At 46.0% G+C, this 22,412-nt stretch overlaps 1 protein-coding gene across 5 annotated transcripts in view; it reads right to left on the bottom strand.

Annotated features, from left to right (window-relative positions):
- Positions 1-519: 519 nt before the first annotated feature.
- The window catches only part of SLC5A10 (solute carrier family 5 member 10), a 117,251-nt gene continuing 95,358 nt past the window's right edge, over positions 520-22,412 (bottom strand). For all 5 annotated transcript variants that reach the window (XM_044305009.1, XM_044305008.1, XM_044305010.1 and 2 more), the window contains 6 exons: positions 21,359-21,466; positions 21,076-21,226; positions 5,025-5,193; positions 1,812-2,027; positions 1,220-1,325; positions 520-1,047 (listed from right to left, as the gene is read on the bottom strand). In XM_044305009.1, the coding sequence (XP_044160944.1) occupies positions 854-1,047; positions 1,220-1,325; positions 1,812-2,027; positions 5,025-5,193; positions 21,076-21,226; positions 21,359-21,466 (944 nt within the window). In that variant the 3' untranslated portion in view covers positions 520-853. The remainder of the gene's footprint in view (positions 1,048-1,219; positions 1,326-1,811; positions 2,028-5,024; positions 5,194-21,075; positions 21,227-21,358; positions 21,467-22,412) is intronic.

The following is a 22,412-nucleotide window of genomic DNA, read 5'->3' on the forward strand; positions in this document are numbered from 1 at the left end:
TGTTATGGGGGCGCTGTGGATGTCACTGTTATGGGAGCGCTGTGGATGTCACTGTTATGGGGGCACTGTGGATGTCACTATTATGGGGGCACTGTGGATGTCACTGTTATGGGGGCGCTGTGGATGTCACTGTTATGGGGGCGCTGTGGATGTCACTGTTATGGGAGCGCTGTGGATGTCACTGTTATGGGGGCACTGTGGATGTCACTGTTATGTGGGCACTGTGGATGACACTGTTATGGGGGAGCTGTGGATGTCACTGTTATGGGGGCACTGTGGAGGTCACTGTTATGTGGGAACCTTATAAAGGTTTTTGCCATCTCCAGACCCCTATGTGCAGTTCATGTCCTGTAGGCCTGGAGATGACATGTCCGTGCGCCTCTCCAGGACGCGGTTCTCGGGTCAGTGACTCACTGTTCCCTGTGAATTATTTTTGATGCTCTGTGATTTCCTGAGACTCATCCCAATAAAAAGCCGCCTGTACGAGCCCCTGCTGTCAGTTACGAGAGGAGGCCGCTCATTAATAACACCTTTTATTCAGTAATCGCACTTTATGACTGCACACAATCTCAGGAATGTCAGCGGCCTCTTTAGCCTTGGTGCTCCGCCATCTTGACTTCTGTGTAAAAAGCATGGGTCATGCGGTGTGAGGTTACCGGGGCAGGAAGCCATATTCTGACATACATACAGGTACAGTGTAGAGTCCAGTAAAAAACGGAACCATGGCACAGGCTGGCAGTAAGTGGACCGACATGAACCTTTACCATGTACTGACGGCTGACAGTGAAATAGTTAATTTAAAGGACACTCATGTGGGTAATGTTTACACAATGTTTCCTGCTCCTGTTGGTCTTCAGGCAAAGTATGCATAGAGGAAAATGTTGACGCACATGAGAATGATGGCGTTGACGCAGCATACCCGCGCCCAGAATGGATCCTCCTTAATGCTTCTTTGCTGGAGCTGGGTGGAAGAGTCCACCGGTTCTGTGGGGGGTTTGCACAGCATACTGCTCCAGGTCCGGCCTCGCGGGGAACAATTGGCTGGGACTGTCCAAAGAAATGAGAAGAAAAAAAAAAAGATGAGTGAAAATGGCAATATAAAAGGGCATCTAGAAGTTCTGGATTAGGCATCGGCCCACCAGTAGTGATGTGTGCCATGGACTACCCTGATACCACCGATGCCGCTACCTGACACCATAACAGATCACAATGAGCCCACCTTCATTCTCTCCTGGGGACGAATGGCTTCGGGTGGAAACTTTCCTGAGTGTGATCTCGGGTGGGCTTCTTCCCCGGGGGATTGTCCACCATGTGAGGTTTTTAACCTGTAGAGGAGAGATCTAGGTCATTGCTCTCTCAGTAGTAGGATGTGTAGACCTGAGATGGTCGGTGGCAGCCATATTGACCACATACATCTATGTAACGTTTTGCCGGTGGCCACGGATGCTCTTCTGGAGCTGAATGGCAGATCGATGATGTCCTTTATATTTACTTTGCCGTAACGACTGAGATGGAGAACATCAAAACAAGAAAACTAGCTTCTGATTTTGGCCCCAGGCTTTGGCATTACACATGGCGCTGTTCTGACTGGCACTGCTGGCACTAGGGCATCAGATATACAATAAAGATTATGCCGATGGAAACAAGCACCACCTATGTTAAATTACTGCATTAACCTGGACAGTTTTTTCCTAAAAAAAAAAAGGTGGGGGTTGGCCAGGTAATTGTTATCAAGATTTCCTCCATTTTTAGTAGCGCGGGAAGAAAGCTCTCCTGGTCTCTTGGTGCATGATACCATCGATTACACCTACCTGAGACTTGAGGGGCGGCTCTGTTAATAGACTTATCCCGACTACTATTCCCACCGTCAATGCACATAAAATGATGGCGAAGTGCAGGTAATGAACGTCCTTCAGAATGGACGGCCGCTCATCGTGGACTCCGCAGCGGGGGATGGGATACACAAACTCCATAATCATCCGAGCTAATCCGACCACCAGGCCGATCATAAGACCCCAGAATGCTCCCTGTGAGGAGAGAAGAGGAGACATGGGAAGTGCAACGTATGAGCGTACCGCCATCATCTCACACCATTACACCGTATATTAGCATTATAGCTGAAGCCACACATTTCCGCACAGTACAAGGGACTTCCGGTTGTCAGGACGCCATGTTACTGCTATTTTGGGTGACCACACTTTGGAAACAGGCAATCACATGCACAGAAGTCACCACAGGGAGGTACAATACATACAATACGCTGCCTCTCTGTGCTGCACACACTTGTCTCACGTTCTTCCGAATAGAAGAGCAGACGAGATGGAAGAAGTTTTTTTTTCTTAAAAATATATCAATCTGCTCAGCTCCTCCTACGCTTGATGGGTTCCCTTTAATTTGAGATTACTTAAGGATTAGTAAGGATTGTCCCATCTGACAACCATATTGGTTTCTAATCGAACGCTTGTCTAAAAAGAAGTTAGCTACTTCCTCCCTCACTGTTGTTACCATTGAAATATCTTTCCCAGAATTCCTTGCTTCTGTTACAACAGGCATATTGCCTGGTAGGGTTGACCCTGCTGAATAAAAAGATACTTTTCTTATGAAAATCGGTTGTGGTGTATCTGAGAAAAATAGACTTTTACATCAGGGCACCGACGAGGGGCGTGGCCAACACTGGAAGGGACTAGGCCCCACCCCTTGGTGCACTGAAGCCCTCATTTGCATAAAAGTCTTTGTTCTTGGGAACGCCACAACCGATTTTCACAAGACAGGTAATATTTCAATCAGCATGAGCAACCCTACCAGGCATTATTTCTGGTTAAATAAGGTGTATCCTGCTGGCAGGTATGAAAATGTTTGGCCACTGATTCAATCATGCATGGTGAGGGGAATGGGAAGGGAGGGCTCTCCTCAAGTGATTGAATGCCAGGAAGAACTAAGAGAAGGTAAGAGAGAAAAGTCTGGAGAACCTGGTGACACCCACGGTAGTTAATAGGGCTGACCACAATCATAATGTGTCTCCCTTATGTGCTAATGTACCTACAGTATAGGGGCAGAGTAAAAATAAAATTATGACCGCAGGATCAGACTACACAGGGTTTGTTTGTAGTCTGTCACTATGGAGATACATGGGTCTGCATAGGTGCTGTAGACACAAAACAGTAGTCTTTAATGGTCTAGTTGCTTTACATTTTATTGACAACCAAAACATCAGTTGCTAAAGTCTACACACCCTAATACTAAAATTGCTTTGGATTTCAGGATATCATACTATATCAGGAAGTCTGAATCAATGGGTTTTACCAGATACAGTTTCCATCCCCCGCCTCAACGTCTGTAAACGTGCAGACCTTATGAAAAACTCCCACTTTTATCAGGGGAGGGGGATTAATGATGGGATTAGGATTTATTCTGAAGCCAGGAATCTACACACACCTGTTTTCACAATGCAGCAATTATCCCAAATGAAGGTGACGACTCTGGAGCCAGCCTGACACCTTCTGCTGGATTATCCAGCCTTGCCTCTGGCCCTCCACACCTGTTAAGTGCTGACAACCTGCAGGACGGACACACCCCAGGATGCAGCCCATGATATGGCCTTCTATGTGAGGCCAGGTCGTAGCCCCCCTAGGGGTCAGTCGGTCAGAGGATGACATATGGAGTGCTGCTGAGACAAGGTGCACCTACCTCTAGTTAGCAGTGAGGAGGATCTGGGCCTGGTAAAAGAGACCCTGCAATTTGATGGAGTGGTATCAGACAGCCACCTTCATTGTGGAACTGCTGTCACTGACCACTTGAGTGAGCACTCGTCCGCGGAGAGGTCACTGTCCTGAATAACTTATGGGGTTTTGGGTCACTTCTGGGGTAGGCCTGAGCTATTCACCCTGCAACCCCCCTCACTACAGAGGACTGTGAATAGTTGCCCTGTTGTTCACCATGAGAATACTAACCTAAATTGCTGCCGCCAAGAACACCCACTAATAGGTGGGTTTTAAATAAGCTATGAAAAAATTTGGTACATTCCTGGCAAATTCTGGACTCTTGGCAACTATGCATGTGATGCAACCTCGAGTGGGGTACCATACAAGCGTCATTTTTTCCAGGGTCACTAGAAGTTCCCAGTTCACCCCTGCTTATGATTGTCAGGTATGAAAACCAATCCTAGGGAATCTGCCATTTGGCCCAGACCACCACCTCCCCGGCTATGACTTATCAATACTGGTGCAAAGGAAAAGTGGAGCAGTTGTCCATATCTCTGACAGACCTGCCCTGTCCATGGATTATATGTGTGTGGCCTTCATTTGAATGGCTGCCATGTGACACATTTCCCTTGCAGTGGCCGTTGTGGGAAAAATGTGTGGCCAACCAGATCTTCCCCTAGCAATCCCATCTGATCACCCTGGTGGAGATCTTAAGAGGAAGGGTTGTCCACTCCTTTCCAATCAATGGTGTCAAGACATTCTGGAGGCACCACTGACTGGGGGAGAACCACTTGGCAACATGGCTTTCTTCCAGATGTGCCACCCACTGTGAGAGCGACTTGCAGCACTCTGAGCTATGGCTTCTTATATAAAGTGTCTTCAAACACCTTCTATACAGGTGTAAAGTTACACAAAGTCTTCTTCAAGCAAGCGGAGAGAGTCTTACCATGACATCATTGTTTAGAAGCCGCCCGACAGGACAGACTGTACTATTTTGTTGACTTAACACCTAAATCTTTTGTCTTTAGTGCATTAAAATGGGACAAATGACATCCACTTCTAAAGTACAGTGAAAACGTGCGGCTAGAATCAAAGATCAATCCGCTTAAGGACACAGCCGTGAACCACTCCCCAGTCATCCTCATTTAAGTCATTACGGTGATCATCCTGTCATGACTCTCCATGTTCACATTCATTGTGACCAGTGACCTTGAGCAGAAAGTGATTCTGTTCATTGTGTGTGTTAAGACTCACTGTGTTCGTTGGGTGCGCCCTATTGTGATATGTCCATTGTGAAGCATTGTGTACAGCATTGGGGTTTACCTGCTCGTTGGCTCTCTTCCAAAATATCGCCAAGCCAAACACGGCTGTGACTGGGGGTGCCAAGTAGCTGGTGACAGACTGGATGTATACATAGAGCTGCCCGCTGTTGGCATTCTGTAGGATGGGAATCCAGACCACGCTGATTATCACAAGGACCACAGTCACTATCCTGCAAATAGTGAAAAAAAACATGAAAAATTGTGACAGAAAATCTCATAAGGTCAATAGATCCCTGCCTGACAAAATATGGTCTTGTTTTGACAGATAAAGCTAAGGCCACGTTCACATTAGCGTTTTCAATTCCGCTATTGAGATCCGTCATAGGAGGAAAACGCTTCAGCTTTGTCCTCATTCATTGCGGACAAAACTGAACTGAACGAAACGGAATGCACCAAAATGCATTCCGTTCCATTTGGTTGCATCCCCAGCGTTTTTCTCTCCGCGATGTGGTGCGGAGCAAGACAGATCCGTCCTGACACACAATGTAAGTCAATGGGGACCGATCAGTTTTCTCTGACACTCTGACTTTCAATGGTGTTCAAGACGGATCCGTCATGGCTATAGAAGACGTAATACAACCGGATCTGTTCATGAAGAATGCATGCGGTTGTTTTATTGTAACGGAAGCGTTTTTGCAGATCCATGATGGATCCGCAAAAAACACTAATGTTAAAGTAGCCTGAGTGTTTTGTTTCCCTGTGGTCTGTCATTTACTATGTTTGGTCTTAGGTTCTATTCTATCATTGACTATGTTTAGTCTTTGGCTATGATCTATCATTGGCTATGTTCGGCCTTTGGTTCTGTTCTATCATTGGCTTTGTTTGGCTTTTATTTCTGTTGTATCATTGGCTATGTTCGGCCTTTGGTTCTGTTTTATCATTGGTTATGTTCAGTCTTTGGTTCTGTTGTGTTCTGTCACTGGCTATGTTTGGTCTTTGGTTCTGTTCTATCATTGCCTATGTTCGGCCTTTGGTTCTGTTCTATCACTGGCACTGTTCGGTCTTTGGTTATGTTCAGTCTTTGCTTCTGTTGTCTTCTGTCACTGGCTATGTTTGGTCTTTGGTTCTGTTCTATCATTGCCTATGTTCGGCCTTTGGTTCTGTTCTATCACTGGCTCTGTTCGGTCTTTGGTTCTGTTGTGTTTTGTCACTGGCTATGTTTGGTCTTTGATTCTGTTCTATCATTGACTATGTTCAGTCTTCAGCTTTCGTCTTTCGATATTGTCTATGATGGACTATGTTCAGTCTTTGGCTATGGTCTATCATTGCCTATGTTTGGTTTTTGGTTCTCTTCTGTGATTGGCTATGTTCGGTCTTTGGTTCAGTTCTCTCATTGGCTATGTTCAAACTTTGGTCCTGTTGTATCATTGGCCTGTGTTCAGCCTTTGGTTCTGTTCCATCATTGGCTATGCTCGGTCTTTGGATCTGTTTTATCTTTGTCAAGGTTCTATCACTGGTGCTATATTTTGTCTTTCTTTTTTCTACCATGGGTTATGTTCAGTATATACCTTAGGTATGTTTTGTCTTTGGTTGTGTCATTTTTCATTGGCCATCAGGTATTTCTTTGCCCATTTTACTCACTGGTTGTAATCACTGAATTTATTTTTCTGTGCGGCATATTTCAGCAGTGATGTACGTGCGTCCCATTCCTTGTGTTGGGTGACGTAATATTGTGTTTATTATTTCTTTCTTATGCTGCACCAGCATGCCCTGCATATCATTCATTCCAGAGATAGATATTCCTGGTGGACTTCTTATGCAATGCTCCAAGAGGAAAACTACAAGAGCGAGCTACCTGTGTGTGTCTTCCAAGCTTTTCATTGGACTTCAACATCTACTGGTTCTTCAATATTGGAATATCCTGGTTGTCAGTACATACTATGGTGTCATGATGACTTTGGTCACGAGCCCTGAAGGTTGCAATGTCATATTGTGTCATTACATCTAATGACTGTTAATGTGGTCACATTGTGGCTTCTGACCCAACATGATGAGACGGTTGACAAATCAAAATTGCAGGAATTTTGGTCTCAAGCTTCATGCAATTTTGCCTTCATAGACGGCAAGAGCACAGATTTTTTTTGCCCAGGTAACCATCATCATCGCATAGCCCTAGTTTTATGAAAGATCAAGGACCACCTGCAATAAACACATGGCCGGCGCCGACCGTGTTGAGTACATTCGTCACAGCAGTGACCTGTGCACACGGAGTGATGAACAGAGATTTACCTGTTCCCGGATCAAACAATAGAACATTAACTACAGACTGAACAGGAGGTCCAAGGACTTGGTATGATGTATGGTCACGCCCTGTCCTCGACATGAGAGCCCTTCCGCAAAAAAATAGAACATGTCCTATTCTTGTCCGCAATTGCGGACAAGAAAAGGCATTTTCTATAAGAGTATGTGCAGTCCGCAAAATGCAGAACGCACATTGCCAGTGTCCGTGTTTTGCAGATCCGCAAAACACATATGGACGTGTGAATGGACCCTAATTCTTCAATATCTGATTGGTAGCTGATCAGCTGTGACAGCTGCAGCCTCCTCGCGGCTCACCAAGCACAGCGCTGTACATTGTATAGTGACTATGCTTGGTATTGCAGCCCAGGCCCATTCACTTGCACATAGGTCATGTGACTGATGAATGTGACGTCACCGGTCTATGAAGAACACTGTGGCCACTTCAAACATTGGATAGGAGTTAGACCTCACCGATCGGATACTGATGGCCTAGCCGTAGAACAGATCATTAAAATTGTACTCCTGGAACACCCTTTTAATAAATTCCCCCTATGTGCCCTTTTAGAATAGAACGGCTCAGACCACTATAGAGATAAGAAACTAACCAGTGCAGAACTGCCTACCCTGGTCAAGGATAGGGCACAACGGAGACGGGCACTCATCAAAAATTTGTCAGTCTTCTATGTTCTCCTAACGGGTGACAGATTTTATTTGATGGATGTGGCGTAATTGGTGGCACTTGTGCGACTAGTCAATGCCAGGTTGGAACATGTGTACATTTATCACTTATCCAGCAGAAATGGTGCCAAAGGTGTCGGCATAGAGCGACTTTAATACATTTACCAGTTGCATCATTATGGGATACTTAGTTTTTAATTAAATCCAAGCAACGCTTTACGCACCAATCAGAACCACCTTGGTAGTGCATTTGGCACTGAGGAAGGTATGATAGTCTTAACCCTTTCATACGCTCCCTGAATCCAGTGCAATACGTTACAATGCACTGCCAAGTCTCCTTCCTTGACCCTGGTTTCACACCTAGGCGTTTCTCAAACGCGCGTTTCTATGCGCGTTTTTGTCGCGCGTTTTTATGCGCGTTTTTTGTAATAGTAAACGCGCGTTTGACGCGCGTTTGGGTGATTGACAGCAGTGTTGTCCAAAGAGTCTATGGCCCAAACGCGCGTCAAACGCGCCAAAAAAAGGTCCTGTACTTGTTTGAGCGTCGGGCGTTTTACAGCGCGATCGTACGCGCTTTAAAACGCCCAGGTGAGAACCATTCCCATAGGGAATCATTGGTTTCTCTGTGTTGAGCGTTTTACAGCGCGTAGGAACGCGCTGTAAAACGCTCAGGTCTGAACTTACCCTAAGTTCACACTTGAGCGTTTTACAGCGCGTTCCTACGCGCTGTAAAACGCGCAACACATGAAAACCAATGCTTCCCTATGGGGCTGGTTCACATTTTCGCGTTTTACAGCGCGTTTGAACGCGCTGTAAAACGCCCGACGCTCAAACAAGTACAGGAGCTTTTTTTGGCGCGTTTGACGCGCGTTTGGGCCATAGACTCTTTGGACAACACTGCTGTCAATCACCCAAACGCGCGTCAAACGCGCGTTCACTATTAAAAAAACGCGCATCAAAACGCGCGACAAAAACGTGCATAGAAACGCGCGTTTGAGAAACGCTTAGGTGTGAAACCAGGGTTAGGGTTACAGCTGGGTCGTCCTCGATCTGCTCCCCTCGGTGAAGTGTAATTAAAAGCTACGCACGTGAGACAAAAGCTGAAAACACTTACAAAGGTGTGGCGCCATGCCTTTTAATGGCTTCCTTCGCCTGGGTGGAATTAAAACGCTGCTGAATGTTGGGGTGTGCCCGCACTGACTGTCTGGATGACATGATCACCTGCGGGAGCTCGCCGCGTCTTTCATCATCCGGATCAATTCATTGCAATGAGGAGGAAATGCACCACAAGTGGTCACATCGCTGAGCGCCATATTTATCACTTCAATGGGGCCGCAAAAGATGCGGACAGCGCTCCGTGTGCTTTCCGCATCCGTTACTCCATTCCGTCGCGCCGCAAAAAAAATTATAACCTGTCCTATTCTTGTCCGTTTTGCGGACAAGAATAGGCAGTTATATTAATGGCTGTGCGCGCAATTCCGCAAATTGCGGAATGCACACGGACGCCATCCGTGTTTTGCGGATATGCAATTTGCGGACCGCAAAACACACAACGGTCGTGTGCATGAGGTCAAAAGTTGCGTAGTAGATCTGCCAGGCCGTGGTAGGCCATGCACCCTCCCACTAAACCCCACCCAGAAGAACGAAAAATGAAAAAGAATGAGTGGAAGCAATTATATCCGCTTAACAGCCCTCAATACTATCGAAAATAAAGCACTTCCTGGATCTTTGGCACCACATCACATGACCACAATTGACCAATCATCAGCTCTGTGTCTCGTCGTTCAAGATCCCTTTTGGAGCTGTTGACTGGCTGAGAGGGATCGTATGATGTATCATGTGATTTCTCAGAAACAGGAAGTACTTTTTTGCTCCTCCCACTTTAGGGGCTGCTTAGTGGATGCCATTACCCTCATTAGTACTACCCTCTTTGGGTAGCACACTGACACGCTAATTAAAGGGGCCTCTGATCTTCATTACTATTGTTAGTGATGTAACAATTTGTGACGACAGGAACTTTCCTTAAAACAAATGCTGATTATTATTATAATATTTAATATTATATTTATATATTATTATATATTATAATTATTATTGTATTTTGTTGATTCCACTTTAAGATAATATATATCCCTGATATACAAGTGCCGCCCTCCTCGCTGTGATTCATCGTCTTCCTGGCCACTTAGTCATCGCATTTTTTTCACCAACCTTAAAGACACTCCTTCATTAAATTCAATTAAAGAAGTTATCCAGGTCAGTTGGCACACATGCCGGTCTCCTTCACCCTAATGCACGAGAAGTGGGCTGTTGCAATACCAACAAGCTATGAATAATGCCAAGAGCTAAGGATTCTGGGAGATGAATAAGTGCATAGTTTTCCCGCATACGTTACTCACAGTCTACCATTATAACACATCGGAAGAATGTGTAAACATATGGTATTTACTGTGACAAGACGTGTCCTCACAAATTACAGGCGGCGAGGATAACAAATGAGGAATATCGGACGAGTCAGGCTCACATGAAAACATGGTGCAATGCCAGATTCTACGCTCCACAGACACCAATGGCACCCAACAGACTCCACTTACAATGGGGTCCATCAGGTTCTGCCAAGGTGTCCATTGTTCTTCCATCAAATATGACTTGAACTGTGATGGAACCTTCAATGCAGATGTGAACAGGACCTAATTTCTTTGAGTCTAAGTAAAAAAATGGTAACCAAGATATCACCCAGACTTAGGGTAAACTCTGACAGTGGCTAAACTGAGTCTAATGAATTCCCTGATAGTCAATCTTGACCTCCTTACAATGGTTTGGAATACCCATGTCATGGTTCTCAAAGTATCTTCTCATTGGTGACTGGTCATAGTCAGATGGAACCAAGTTTGAACCAGGGGGAAGACAGAGGTGTAGTCGAAGAACAGAGTCATAACTCAAGCCAAAAAAAACTAAACTAAATCAAAGCTACCACCAAAGGACAAGATAGGCCAGGAATCAAGGATGATGCCAGAGGTCAAAGATGAAGCCAAAGCCAAACATGATGCCAGATATGGGCATGGAATCTAGAGGCACACAGCTTCTCGGACAGTAGAGGTTCTGATGACATCATCAGATATGGACAGGAGTCCTACCATCCTTAGCAATAGCAGTGGCTCCAAGGTCGATAAACAGAGAGTCGGGGACCCAGCACTGGCTGAGAGGGTGGCATTGGCAGATGGAACCGAGTTCAATCAAGGGGGCGAACAGAAATGTTGTCGGAGAACAGAGCCATAAGTCAAGCCAAGAAAAAACTAACAAAATCTACCACCAAAGGAAAAGATGGGCCAGGGACCAAAGATGAAGCAAGAGATCCAAGATGAAGCCAAAGATGATGCCAGATATGAGCACAGTACCTAGACACTGACAGCTGCCCGGCCAGGTGGAAGTAGAAGTTCTGATGACATCATTAGAGATGGACAGGAGTCATAGCATCCTTAGCAATAGCAGTGGCTCCAAGGTCAAAAGACAGAGAGTTGAGGGTGGCATAGCCAGATGGAACCCAGTTTGAACCAGAAGGCAGACAGAAGCGTAATAACAGAACTGAGCCATAACTCAAGTCAGGAAAACGAACCAAACCAAAGGACCACTAAAGGCGAAGAGGGCTCAGGAGCTAAAGATGACATAAGAGCCAAAGATGGTGCCAGAAATTGGCACGGTATCTAGATTCTGAATGCTGCCCGGCCAGGTGTAATAAGTAGAATTTCTGATGACATAATTCCCTTTAATTTAGCACTAATGAGATTCCATGGAAGTTAAGCGTTGAGATGTTCTGTAATTGGAGCAATTAATAAGACCCACTAATATCAGGTAACAGATCTGTTAAACTTTAATTAATATGGGTTGTCCCAACCTCTAGAATGTAAATTATGTTAAATGACACTGTAATAAATTAAAGGACAAAGCCACTGACAAAGCAGGAAAGGAGTAGAATATGTAGAATTATCTATAGATATTCTCTGTGTGTTTACTGGTGGAAACTTATGCACCATGTCGACAAAATGTGTATAAAAGCTTAGCTTTGGTAAGGGACATGTCACATAATGGAGTGGCGGAGTGATTGTCACATGATACTTTTCACAGCAGCTGACTGGCTGAGAGGCATCATGTGATATATCATGTGACTCAACAAAACCAGGAAGAGCTTTCTTTTCAGTTTTCTTCTCTTAGAAGAGTCCAGCAAAGATGATTATAAGGAGTCTCACTGCTAGCAATCAGCTGTGATCTGCGGAGAAACCTGGCAGCAAGTGCTCCATTTAGTATTATACAGTGCACACGGAAATAAAAGGACTGTCTGTGAATCGCCATGGGCGTGCCAGGTCCTCCAGACCAAGAGTGGCTCATAGATGAGGGCCCTGAATGGGGGGGCATCTCCTCTATTAACTCAGTATTTCCTAAAATGGAATATATATATTTCTTCTGTAAACCCGCAGTGATACTGTATATTGTGTAGTTCTTCCTGGCAGTGACAGTCATTTTTCTGCCGCACGTAAACCTCCGCGTCCGTGTATTTTACGGTCAGACTCAGTCATCAAGCGACTTGCTCAGGTTGTGATCTATCTATTGCAGACGTTTGGCGGTTATAGTATAATCAGTGACCTAGATGTGTGTGATCTTCTGGCTGATATATACCGTATATCTGTCATGTAATAATGATGCCTGTATGTCTGAAGAAGAGCTACCAGATGTGTTTTAGTTCTTAATACATCTTTATGGCATCAGAGCTCCATTTTTTGACATAGTGGTAGGTGATGGGAGCTCATTGACTACTGTTTATACATACAACTCAGTGATAAACCAGTATGCAGTACGCTCCTCAGCTCCCCCTAGTGATGACCGCAAGCAATTCTATCATTCCACTTTATAGCCATATGGTATAGTAGTATGAATCTGAGCCAGTAGGGGGCTCCACTTTTTGTCTTGAGACCTTTTCCTCTACGGAAAGTCCTAGTGGAATCTTCAGTGACATGTATAACATAGATGTATTGGGAGTACTATGGACGTCATTCTAATGGTGGCGCTGTGGTTATTATTGGTACGGGTGCAGTGTGGCCACATCTCTCCCCTCCATCCCTTATACTCATGCCACTCAGCTCCTGCCAGGCTCCTTAAAAAATAGGAAATTCAACAGCCCCATTCTTATCTCCCCTGAAATCGGCCCCCATACACATTAAATAATTGGAGGTCCGGACAAAATCAGTAGGTTCGGCCAACATACGTGTAATGTGTATGACAGATAGAAGAACGAACACGTCGGTGGTTTGTCTGACACGGGTAATTCATCATGCAGGATGTAATTAGTCTAATTAAAGATCTCTAAATAGATAATATACAAGGAAACCAAACCTCATTCCCAGTCTGACCAAACTGGCCTTGGAATTAGTCAGTTTTCCTCTCAGCTTTCCTGCGGAATTCACACTGACGCAAGATGGCGGGGTGCACATCGAAGCCAAAAAACATAAGACGAGATAAATAAAAACATCACTCGGTCTATGGCCACAGAATGTGATCCAGGAGGAAGGTTAGGTGCCCCACTATGGGATCTAAGTAGAAAAAAAAAAATCTGTCGTTTCCAGCTTCATCTCTAGTGCACTCCTGGGCAGTGCACCAAATTTAGGCAAGTATTAAGTCTCTATAGTCCTTGCATGACAGTCTCTGGAAATCTTGTACCTCTGCATAATATTGTAGGAATGAGATGTAAGGTGTCCTCTCTTTGATCCTGTCTATGATCATTATTTAGGGACATTTTGAAATTGCCGCTTCAGACCAATTTTCCCAGCATCAGATGTGACTAGTGATGGACGAACATCGGCCGGGACGATTCGCCAACGCGATCAAATGTTCGTTAACCGCAAGTTCGCGGCGGGCCCCATTCACTTTAATGGCAAAACCTTCAGGTCATATTTGCAGCCACCAAATACTTACTAGAAGAGCACAAATCATCCCACAACATGGACAGTGACATAACAGAGGGGGATCAATGGCAAAGATTCCTACAAAAAATATGTAATTTAATCAGGGGCCATTTTTATGCGTCTTAAAGGGAAACTGTCAAAAATGTGCCCTGCTGGAACCTAGAAAATTTTTATTTTAGACCACGGGAGTACGGGCCCCAAACATTAGGCATTCACCGGACAGAAAACAACAGGTGATTATGTGGCTAGAGGTATATTAGACGGTCATGGATATCAATTTTACTGCAGGCCAGTGGAGTACAGGCCCCAAAAATTATTCATTCACCGTACAGAAAAGAACAATTGATAATGTGGCTGAAGGTACATTAGGCGGTCACCGTATAACAATTTTACTGCAGGCCAGTTAGATTACAGGCCCCAAAAATTATTCATTCACCGTACAGAAAAAAACAAGTGATTACGTGGCTGGAGGTACATTAGACGGTCAATGGATATCAATTTTACTGCAGGCCAGTGGAGTACAGGCCCCAAAAACTATTCATTCACCGGACAGAAAACATCAAGTGATCATGTGGCTAGAGGTATATTAGACGGTCATTGGATATCAATTTTACTGCAGGCCAGCGGAGTACAGGCCCCAAAATGTATTCATTCACCGGACAGAAAACATCAAGTGATTACGTATCTGGAGGTACATTAGGCGGTCACCATATAACAATTTTACTGTTGGCCAGTTAGATTACAGGCCCCAAAAATTATGCATTCAACATACATAAAAGATCAAGTGTGGCTGGAGGTATATTAGACGGACGGTGATTGGATATCAATTTTACTGCAGGGCAGTACAAATACATGTCAGGTACATATGTTTAAAAGAACTCAAAATGTAAAATTGGATTAAAAACATGGCTAATGAAATCCCCCCTCTTGAAAAAAAACCTAATGATAATAGTTGAAATTCAATAACTCGTGGTCGTGTTCAACAGGTGTTGAATTCCTCCGTGGCCCCAAATATTAGGCATTTACTAGACAGAAAAAGCCTTTTATGCCGCTGTATTTACATAAGACTGGGACCATTTTTTTTTCTTTGTGGTGGCGGATATGTGTGGGCTGGCATAAGGAAATTCACCTAAACGTGGTCGTCACAGGTGTTGAATTCCTCCGAGATCCATGCCTCATTCATTTTTAGAAATGTGAGGTAGTCCACACTGTTGTGAGCTAGGCGAGTGCGCTTATCGGTCACGATCCCCCCTCCTGCGCTGAACGTCCTTTCGGACAGGACACTCGACGAGGGGCAAGCCAAGAGTTTTATGGCAAATTGTGGGGTATTTGGCACGTTCAGGAGGTGTGCCATGCACGACACGTGTGTCATTTTGCCCTGTTTCATCGCGCTCAGCAGATTGGCACCGTTGTCGCACCCACTTTACCAACTGTCAAATTGACCGGGGTTAGCCACTGATCGGCCGGTGACCGCAGAGCTGAAAGCAGTGCAGGACCAGTGTGGCTCTTGGCTTCCAGGCACAACAGCCGCAGCACAGCATGGCAACGTCTCACCTGGCATGTCGAATAGGTTCTGAGGAGCTGGGGGGGTGCAGCGGAAGAGGCGGTAGCAGTGGAAAAGGAGGAGTCAGCCGAGGAGGAGAAGGAGGATGGAGTAGGAGAAGAAGAGGCAGGCCTGAATACAATCCGTGGCGGTAACACCAAATCCACACGGGTGCCACGGGTTGCATGCTTGACAGCCGTCAGAAGGTTCACTCAGTGGGCAGTAAAAGTCATGTACCTTCCCTGCCCGTGTTTGCTAGACCACGTGTCTGTGGTAAGATGTATCTTGGCACCGACACTGTGTGCCAGAGATACATTCACTTGCCGCTAAACGTGGCCATATAGCTCTGGGATGCCCTTCTGGGAGAAATATTTCCTTCCGGGGACCTTTCATTGCGGTGTGCCAGTGGCTGCAAATCTTCTAAAGACCTCCGAGTCCACCAGTTTATATGGCAGTAGTCGGCGGGCTAGCAGTTCTGACAAGCCAGCGGTCAGCCATTGGGCAAGGAGAAGAGGCAGGACGTGGAGTGCCGGGAGTGTGGCTTTGTGGGTTCTGACAATGTTCCTCCCACTGGGCTTGGTAATGGGAGACCAGGTGCCTTCTTAAGTCGACTTATGCATTGACAGCACAGGCTGCAGATAGTAACACTATTGTCTGCAGCTGACACGTTAAAAAAAAGCCCACACTGTGGAGCCATGTGGCGGCGTCCTGGGAACGCCAGATGTGACCGTGCATGGTAGATGGCTCGCTCCAGATACATTTGCAGTCTGATTTTTGCCTCCTGTGCACTGCGAGTTCTGCCCGCTTCTCCTCCTCTCCTCTTTACCTTCACCACCACTGACATCAGAGATCTTGGAGTAGGCAGCAACAGCACCTTGGGCTGATCTGGGTACTGTCGTCAGACCGCTGTGTGGCGGCCGTTGCTACCTACTCTTCCTCATCCAATGCCAAGAATGGCTGCGCATCGGAACTATAGATGACGTACCGGTACATCATGGGTCCTTAAGGACTCGGGATCCATGCCGTACCGGTACGTCATGGGTCCTTAAGGGGTTAATCTGTTTTTTTGGGGGGGCAACTGGTAAATCACACCAGTAGAAATTATTTGTTTAAATAGTGTTTTTCACTCTATGCAGATGCGGTAATGCAGCAAAACCGCAGACAAATTCTGCACTACCTAAATGCACTGTATAGAAAGTATATTATTGGTATATAACACCCCGCTCCAATCAGTTTTTTGGGGGGGCAACTGGTAAATCACACCAGTTGCAATTACTTATTCCAATAGTGTTTGTCCCGCAGAACCGCACACAACTGCTGCACAATACAAATGCACTATAATATACTTTTTTTTTTAGAAAGTATATTATAACTATATCACACCCCTCTGTGTAGCACACCTATCGATAGCACACCTATACCAGCCCTTAAAAGGACTTTTGTGGCCCTATTAGCTAGCGTTTGGTGTCCCTAACAGCCTGTCCCTGCTCCACACAGCAACCTCTCCCTACACTGGCAAAACACTGAATGTAAAATGGCGGCCAGATCAGGTTTATTTATAAGGTAGGGGGTATGTCCATGTGCCAAAACTTCTCAATTGGCTGTCCTGTCCCACCTTATGGATGTGTCATGGGTCAAATTTTGGCGCTATGCAAAAAAATATGGCGCGTGCGAAGATCGCCATATGTTCGGCAAATTGCGAACAAGCAAAGTTTGCAGCGAAACGACCGCCAGGCGAACCGCAAGGCCATCTCTAGATGTGACCTTCACCTTGATGTATGGCTTTGAGACCAGGACTGGCACCCATCTACACCTGGTAATAACACACTGGTGGTGTAATGAAACAATCGGTTATAAATCACTTTCCGTTGAAGGAAGCACACAAGGCTTCTGCCCCTCACTACATAATTACTAGATATAAATCTACCTTTTAACTTCAGGTAACTCATAAAGCGGAGGGCTGCGGGTGTAAACTGATCTACACCAGTCAGTGGAGGGACAGGGAGTGGAGGGGCTCCACCAGATAGAGAGCCATCCACCTAAAACCTACTCATTCCCGAAGTCCTTGAGACATTCTCTGATGTCATTTCAGTTATATCCACTTGTCTATCGCCTCGCCCAGCTCCAGCCATAAGTTCCTGACAAAAGGCAACTGGACGCATCTTCTTCTCGTCCAGACATCAGCCGTGGCCGTGCTGGATGTGGCCACAACATCCATCATCTGCTGATGATGACATCAGGCAAAATCAGGAGCGTAGCTATAGGGGGTGCAGAGGTAGCAGTCGCTACCGGGCCCAGGAGCCTGAGGGGCCCAAAGACCCTTGTGCCACATAAGACACTGGCATTATAGAAACTGCAAGCTGGTCAATTTACACCTCTGCCTGTAGGAAAGGGGTTAGGTCAATAATTTGGTATCAGAGGGTGCCCTTTCAATGTTTGCCTCAGGCAGCAGGAAGGCTATGTGCTCCCCTCCCCTGCCCCTTTTGAACAAGCACCGAGGGAAGGGGGGCCCAAGCTAAACTCTTGCACCAGGGCCCATGAGCTTTTAGCTACTCCCCTGGGCAAAATCATCCAGCCATGTTTTTTCTGTAGACTAGTGGCGTCGCTAGAGGGGGGCGAGGGGGGGCAATTGCCCCCCCTATGTTGTCCCTTGCCCTCCCGGGTGCCCCCCCGCTGATTCCCCAGAGTGAATACTAATGAGCGCTTCCATTATGGAAGCGCTCATTAGTACCGAAGGACCAGGAAGTGGTGAACGCTCTGTACTCACCACTTCCTGGTCCTCGGCTGTCGGCTGTGCAGGGCTGCGCACAGCGTAAGGTCGCTCTGTGACCTCACGCTGTGCGCGCCAGTTTAGAGCACAGTCGACTGAGGAGAAAATGGCAGGCGGCGTCCGTCCAGGAACAGGAGAGGTAAGTGTTTTTATTTTTTATTTTATAGAAAATGTGGCTGCTGGGGGCATTATGGGGGCTAATTGGAGGCATATTTGGGGGCTAATTGGAGGCATTTGGAGGCATATGGGGGCTAATTGGAGGCATATTTGGGGCTAATTGGAGGCATATTTGGGGCTAATAGGAGGCATATGGGGCTAATAGGAGGCATATGGGGCTAATAGGAGGCATATGGGGCTAATAGGAGGCATATGGGGCTAATAGGAGGCATATGGGGGCTAATAGGAGGCATATGGGGGCTAATTGGAGGCATATGGGGGCTAATTGGAGGCATATGGGGGCTAATTGGAGGCATATGGGGGCTAATTGGAGGCATATGGGGGCTAATTGGAGGCATATGGGGGCTAATTGGAGGCATATGGGGGCTAATTGGAGGCATATGGGGGCTAATTGGAGGCATATGGGGGCTAATAGGAGGCATATGGGGCTAATAGGAGGCATATGGGGCTAATAGGAGGCATATGGGGCTAATATGAGGCATATGGGGGCTAATAGGAGGCATATGGGGGCTAATAGGAGGCATATGGGGCTAATAGGAGGCATATGGGGGCTAATTGGAGGCATATGGGGGCTAATTGGAGGCATATGGGGGCTAATTGGAGGCATATGGGGTTAATTGGAGGCATATGGGGCTAATTGGAGGCATATGGGGCTAATAGGAGGCATATGGGGCTAATAGGAGGCATATGGGGCTAATAGGAGGCATATGGGGCTAATAGGAGGCATATGGGGCTAATAGGAGGCATATGGGGCTAATAGGAGGTATATGGGGCTAATAGGAGGCATATGGGGGCTAATAGGAGGCATATGGGGCTAATAGGAGGCATATGGGGGCTAATAGGAGGCATATGGGGGCTAATTGGAGGCATATGGGGCTAATAGGAGGCATATGGGGCTAATAGGAGGCATATGGGGGCTAATTGGAGGCATATGGGGGCTAATTGGAGGCATATGGGGGCTAATTGGAGGCATATGGGGGCTAATTGGAGGCATATGGGGGCTAATAGGAGGCATATGGGGGCTAATAGGAGGCATATGGGGGCTAATAGGAGGCATATGGGGCTAATAAGAGGCATAATGGGGCTAATAAGAGGCATAATGGGGCTAATAAGAGGCATAATGGGGGCTAATGAGGCATAAGGGCTGATATGGGGGCTAATGAGGCATAAGGGCTGATATGGGGGCTAATGAGGCATAAGGGCTGATATGGGGGCTAATGAGGCATAAGGGCTGATATGGGGGCTGATATGAGAGGCATAATGAGGGCTAATGAGAGGCATAATGTGTCATCCACAGATGCCCCCATAACAGTGTGTCTTCCACAGATCCACCATAACAGTGCGCCTGTGCACTGACGAGAGACAGAAAGAAGGGGAAAGAATACGTGGAAGCAAGCAGAGGACGGCACTGCAGACGACTGAATAGCTTCTTTTGTAAGTAAATTGCTTTATTATAACTGTATCCCTGCATATCGCAATTCTCTCGTATTTTGTAATCTTATTGATATATACTTATTTTGTTTGTGCCCCCCCATTTTTGACTGTGGTATCTTTGTGCCCCCCCTATATATTGTTCCTAGAGTCGCCACTGCTGTAGACTGTGGTTCTACCCTTAGCCTGTCTCTCATTCTTGCACTCCTGGTATCCTAATTTTAACTCCTGATTGACCCTTATCCTGACTAGAGATGAGCGAATTTCAGGATTAATTCGATTCGCCTCGAAGCCGAATTTTCTCGTGCTTCGTGTAAGCAAATCGATTTAACCTGAAATAGTATAAAAAAACTAAAAAGTCGTACTTACCTTCTCCATTTTCTCGCGATGGGCCGCCAGCCGCTATCTTGATTGAAGATCTCGACCGAAATTCCAGTGTGATGACGTAATCTCGCGCCGTGCGAGATTTCGCTCCAGATCTTCAAGTAAGATGGTGGCGGCCCGTCGCGAACAAATGGACGTGGTAAGTTTGATTTTAATTTTTTTTAATGTTAATTTCACACAGTTTTTACACTCAGATGCCGCGATCATTATGAACGCGGCATCTGATGGGTACAATGACGGAAGAGGTGCTATCGCAGCTCCCTGTCATTGCACCCACTAATTGTGATGAAGTAATTTGTCACAAAGCGAATTTATTTTGTAAAATTCGGTGAATCAGCCGAATCGAACTTTTGAAAAATTTGCTCATCTATAATCCTGATCTTGGTCTTGTTCCTTGCTTTCGCTTCTCATTTGCCCTTGAGATTGTCTAGTAGCTGTCTTTCTACTCCTGGCTCCATCCATTGGCAAGGTTCTCTCATCCTGACCACTCTTCTGTTGATGACCCTTGGATCTATTTCTGACTTCACTTTTTCTTCTTTAGCGCCTATTGCCACCAATCTGTTGCTATACCGGTGATCACAAGCTTGGTTCTGACTGGGATAGTCACCACCATGAAGCCAATGGATTTCCATTGCATCCATTGATTTCACCGCCATTGTGCACTAGACTTGATTTGGATGATCTCTAGACTTTAACTAATCGAGGAGGTTCCTAAGTAAAAACATGAGGATTTCATCACACCGAGGATGTTGTAGGGTTGATGGACACAATGAACGCCACTCATGGGTTTAGCTAACAGAGGAAGTCTTGATCCTAAAAGATCCTACCATTCTACAGGTTTCAGTACTGATGGTCCATAGAGCCAACTAACCTTCCCACCAGAAGAAGCTCCTTCTCATTGGCGTTCTTTCTGATTTTCCTCCAGATGTCCATCGTGAAGAGAGTGCTGCTGCTGTTAAATATTGAGGTCAAGGAAGACATGAGAGCCGCCATCATGACTGCGATCATCAGACCACGAAGACCTTCGAGAATCATTTGCATTGACCATGAGAAGGAGGGAGGAGGCAATAAGAAAAGACAAATAAACCAGACAGGCATGTTATAACAGATTGAACCAATGTCATGTCTATCAGGGAGTGGAGATGTTCTCTTACCACTAGGCATTAGTTCAATCACCAGCTTTGGGTAGGCAATATTAGAGCAGCCAACTTCAGCTCCACAAACCTTGACACACTCCTCAGGAACAACACACCCAACGGCATCTGTAAGACATAAAGTATCAGATATAAGACAATGGATCAGACGATCACTTGGACCGTGTGTCCTCTTCAAGTTGAAGACTGTCGTCCACCACTCTGGGTCCAGAAACCAGCAGATGTTTCCTCGACCACCACTGTGAAGAGAGATTTTGTTGCCTTTCTACGGTCTACTTAGAAGGACTATAGGGACCATTTTTTTTAATCAGAAAGTGGTGAGGTTACTTCTACTCTTCTAGACCTCTATGTGACACAGACCCTGTTGACTCAGGCAGTCTAAATATTTATCAGGCATTAGAGGATATCAAAAGTGACAAACCCCAGTCCTTGGCCAAGCTGCAAGCTTCATCCTGGTTTATTACCCAGCTTCACTGCTTTGGGCTTTACTTCTTTGCTCTGGAAGAAGTCTCCAGAACCGTTCCAGCAGATATGTTTTGTGGTGATCCGATGGTAGACACAGCACTGTGCACTGCCGCCAAGTGCAATCCTGCCCATTAATCTCTCTCCAGCTCAGAACCTGAGAAAGAATTTGGGATTTGCAGTCTTTTGGCACCATTCTATGAAATCTTTGTTTCAGATAACAAATCCCAGACTAAAGTCTCAGCACGTTATATTCTCTGGCAGATCAGTGTGTATAGGCTGGGTAGCTGTGGTTAACTCTTAACTCAGGGGTGGACAAAGACGATAGAGGGGCCCCTGTGCAAAAATAGCATTCAGGCCCCTTGCTGTATCAAAAGTGAAGGGCTCATTTTTGTGCTTTTCGTCCCTTACTATGACTCTCCAGTCTAATCCTTCATCAAATGGATTGGACTCTATGAGTCATTTTCAGCCACGGGACCCTTGGTGCCCTTATATAGTGCCAGCTTATCGGGCCCCTGTGCACCTGCAAGGTCTGCACCAAAGGTAAGTCTAACCCTTAGGTAACTAGTAAAATATCTAATGGGCTCCAAAC

This window comes from Bufo gargarizans, chromosome 8 (genome assembly GCF_014858855.1).
Source record: "Bufo gargarizans isolate SCDJY-AF-19 chromosome 8, ASM1485885v1, whole genome shotgun sequence".
Classification (NCBI taxonomy): Eukaryota; Metazoa; Chordata; class Amphibia; order Anura; family Bufonidae; genus Bufo; species Bufo gargarizans.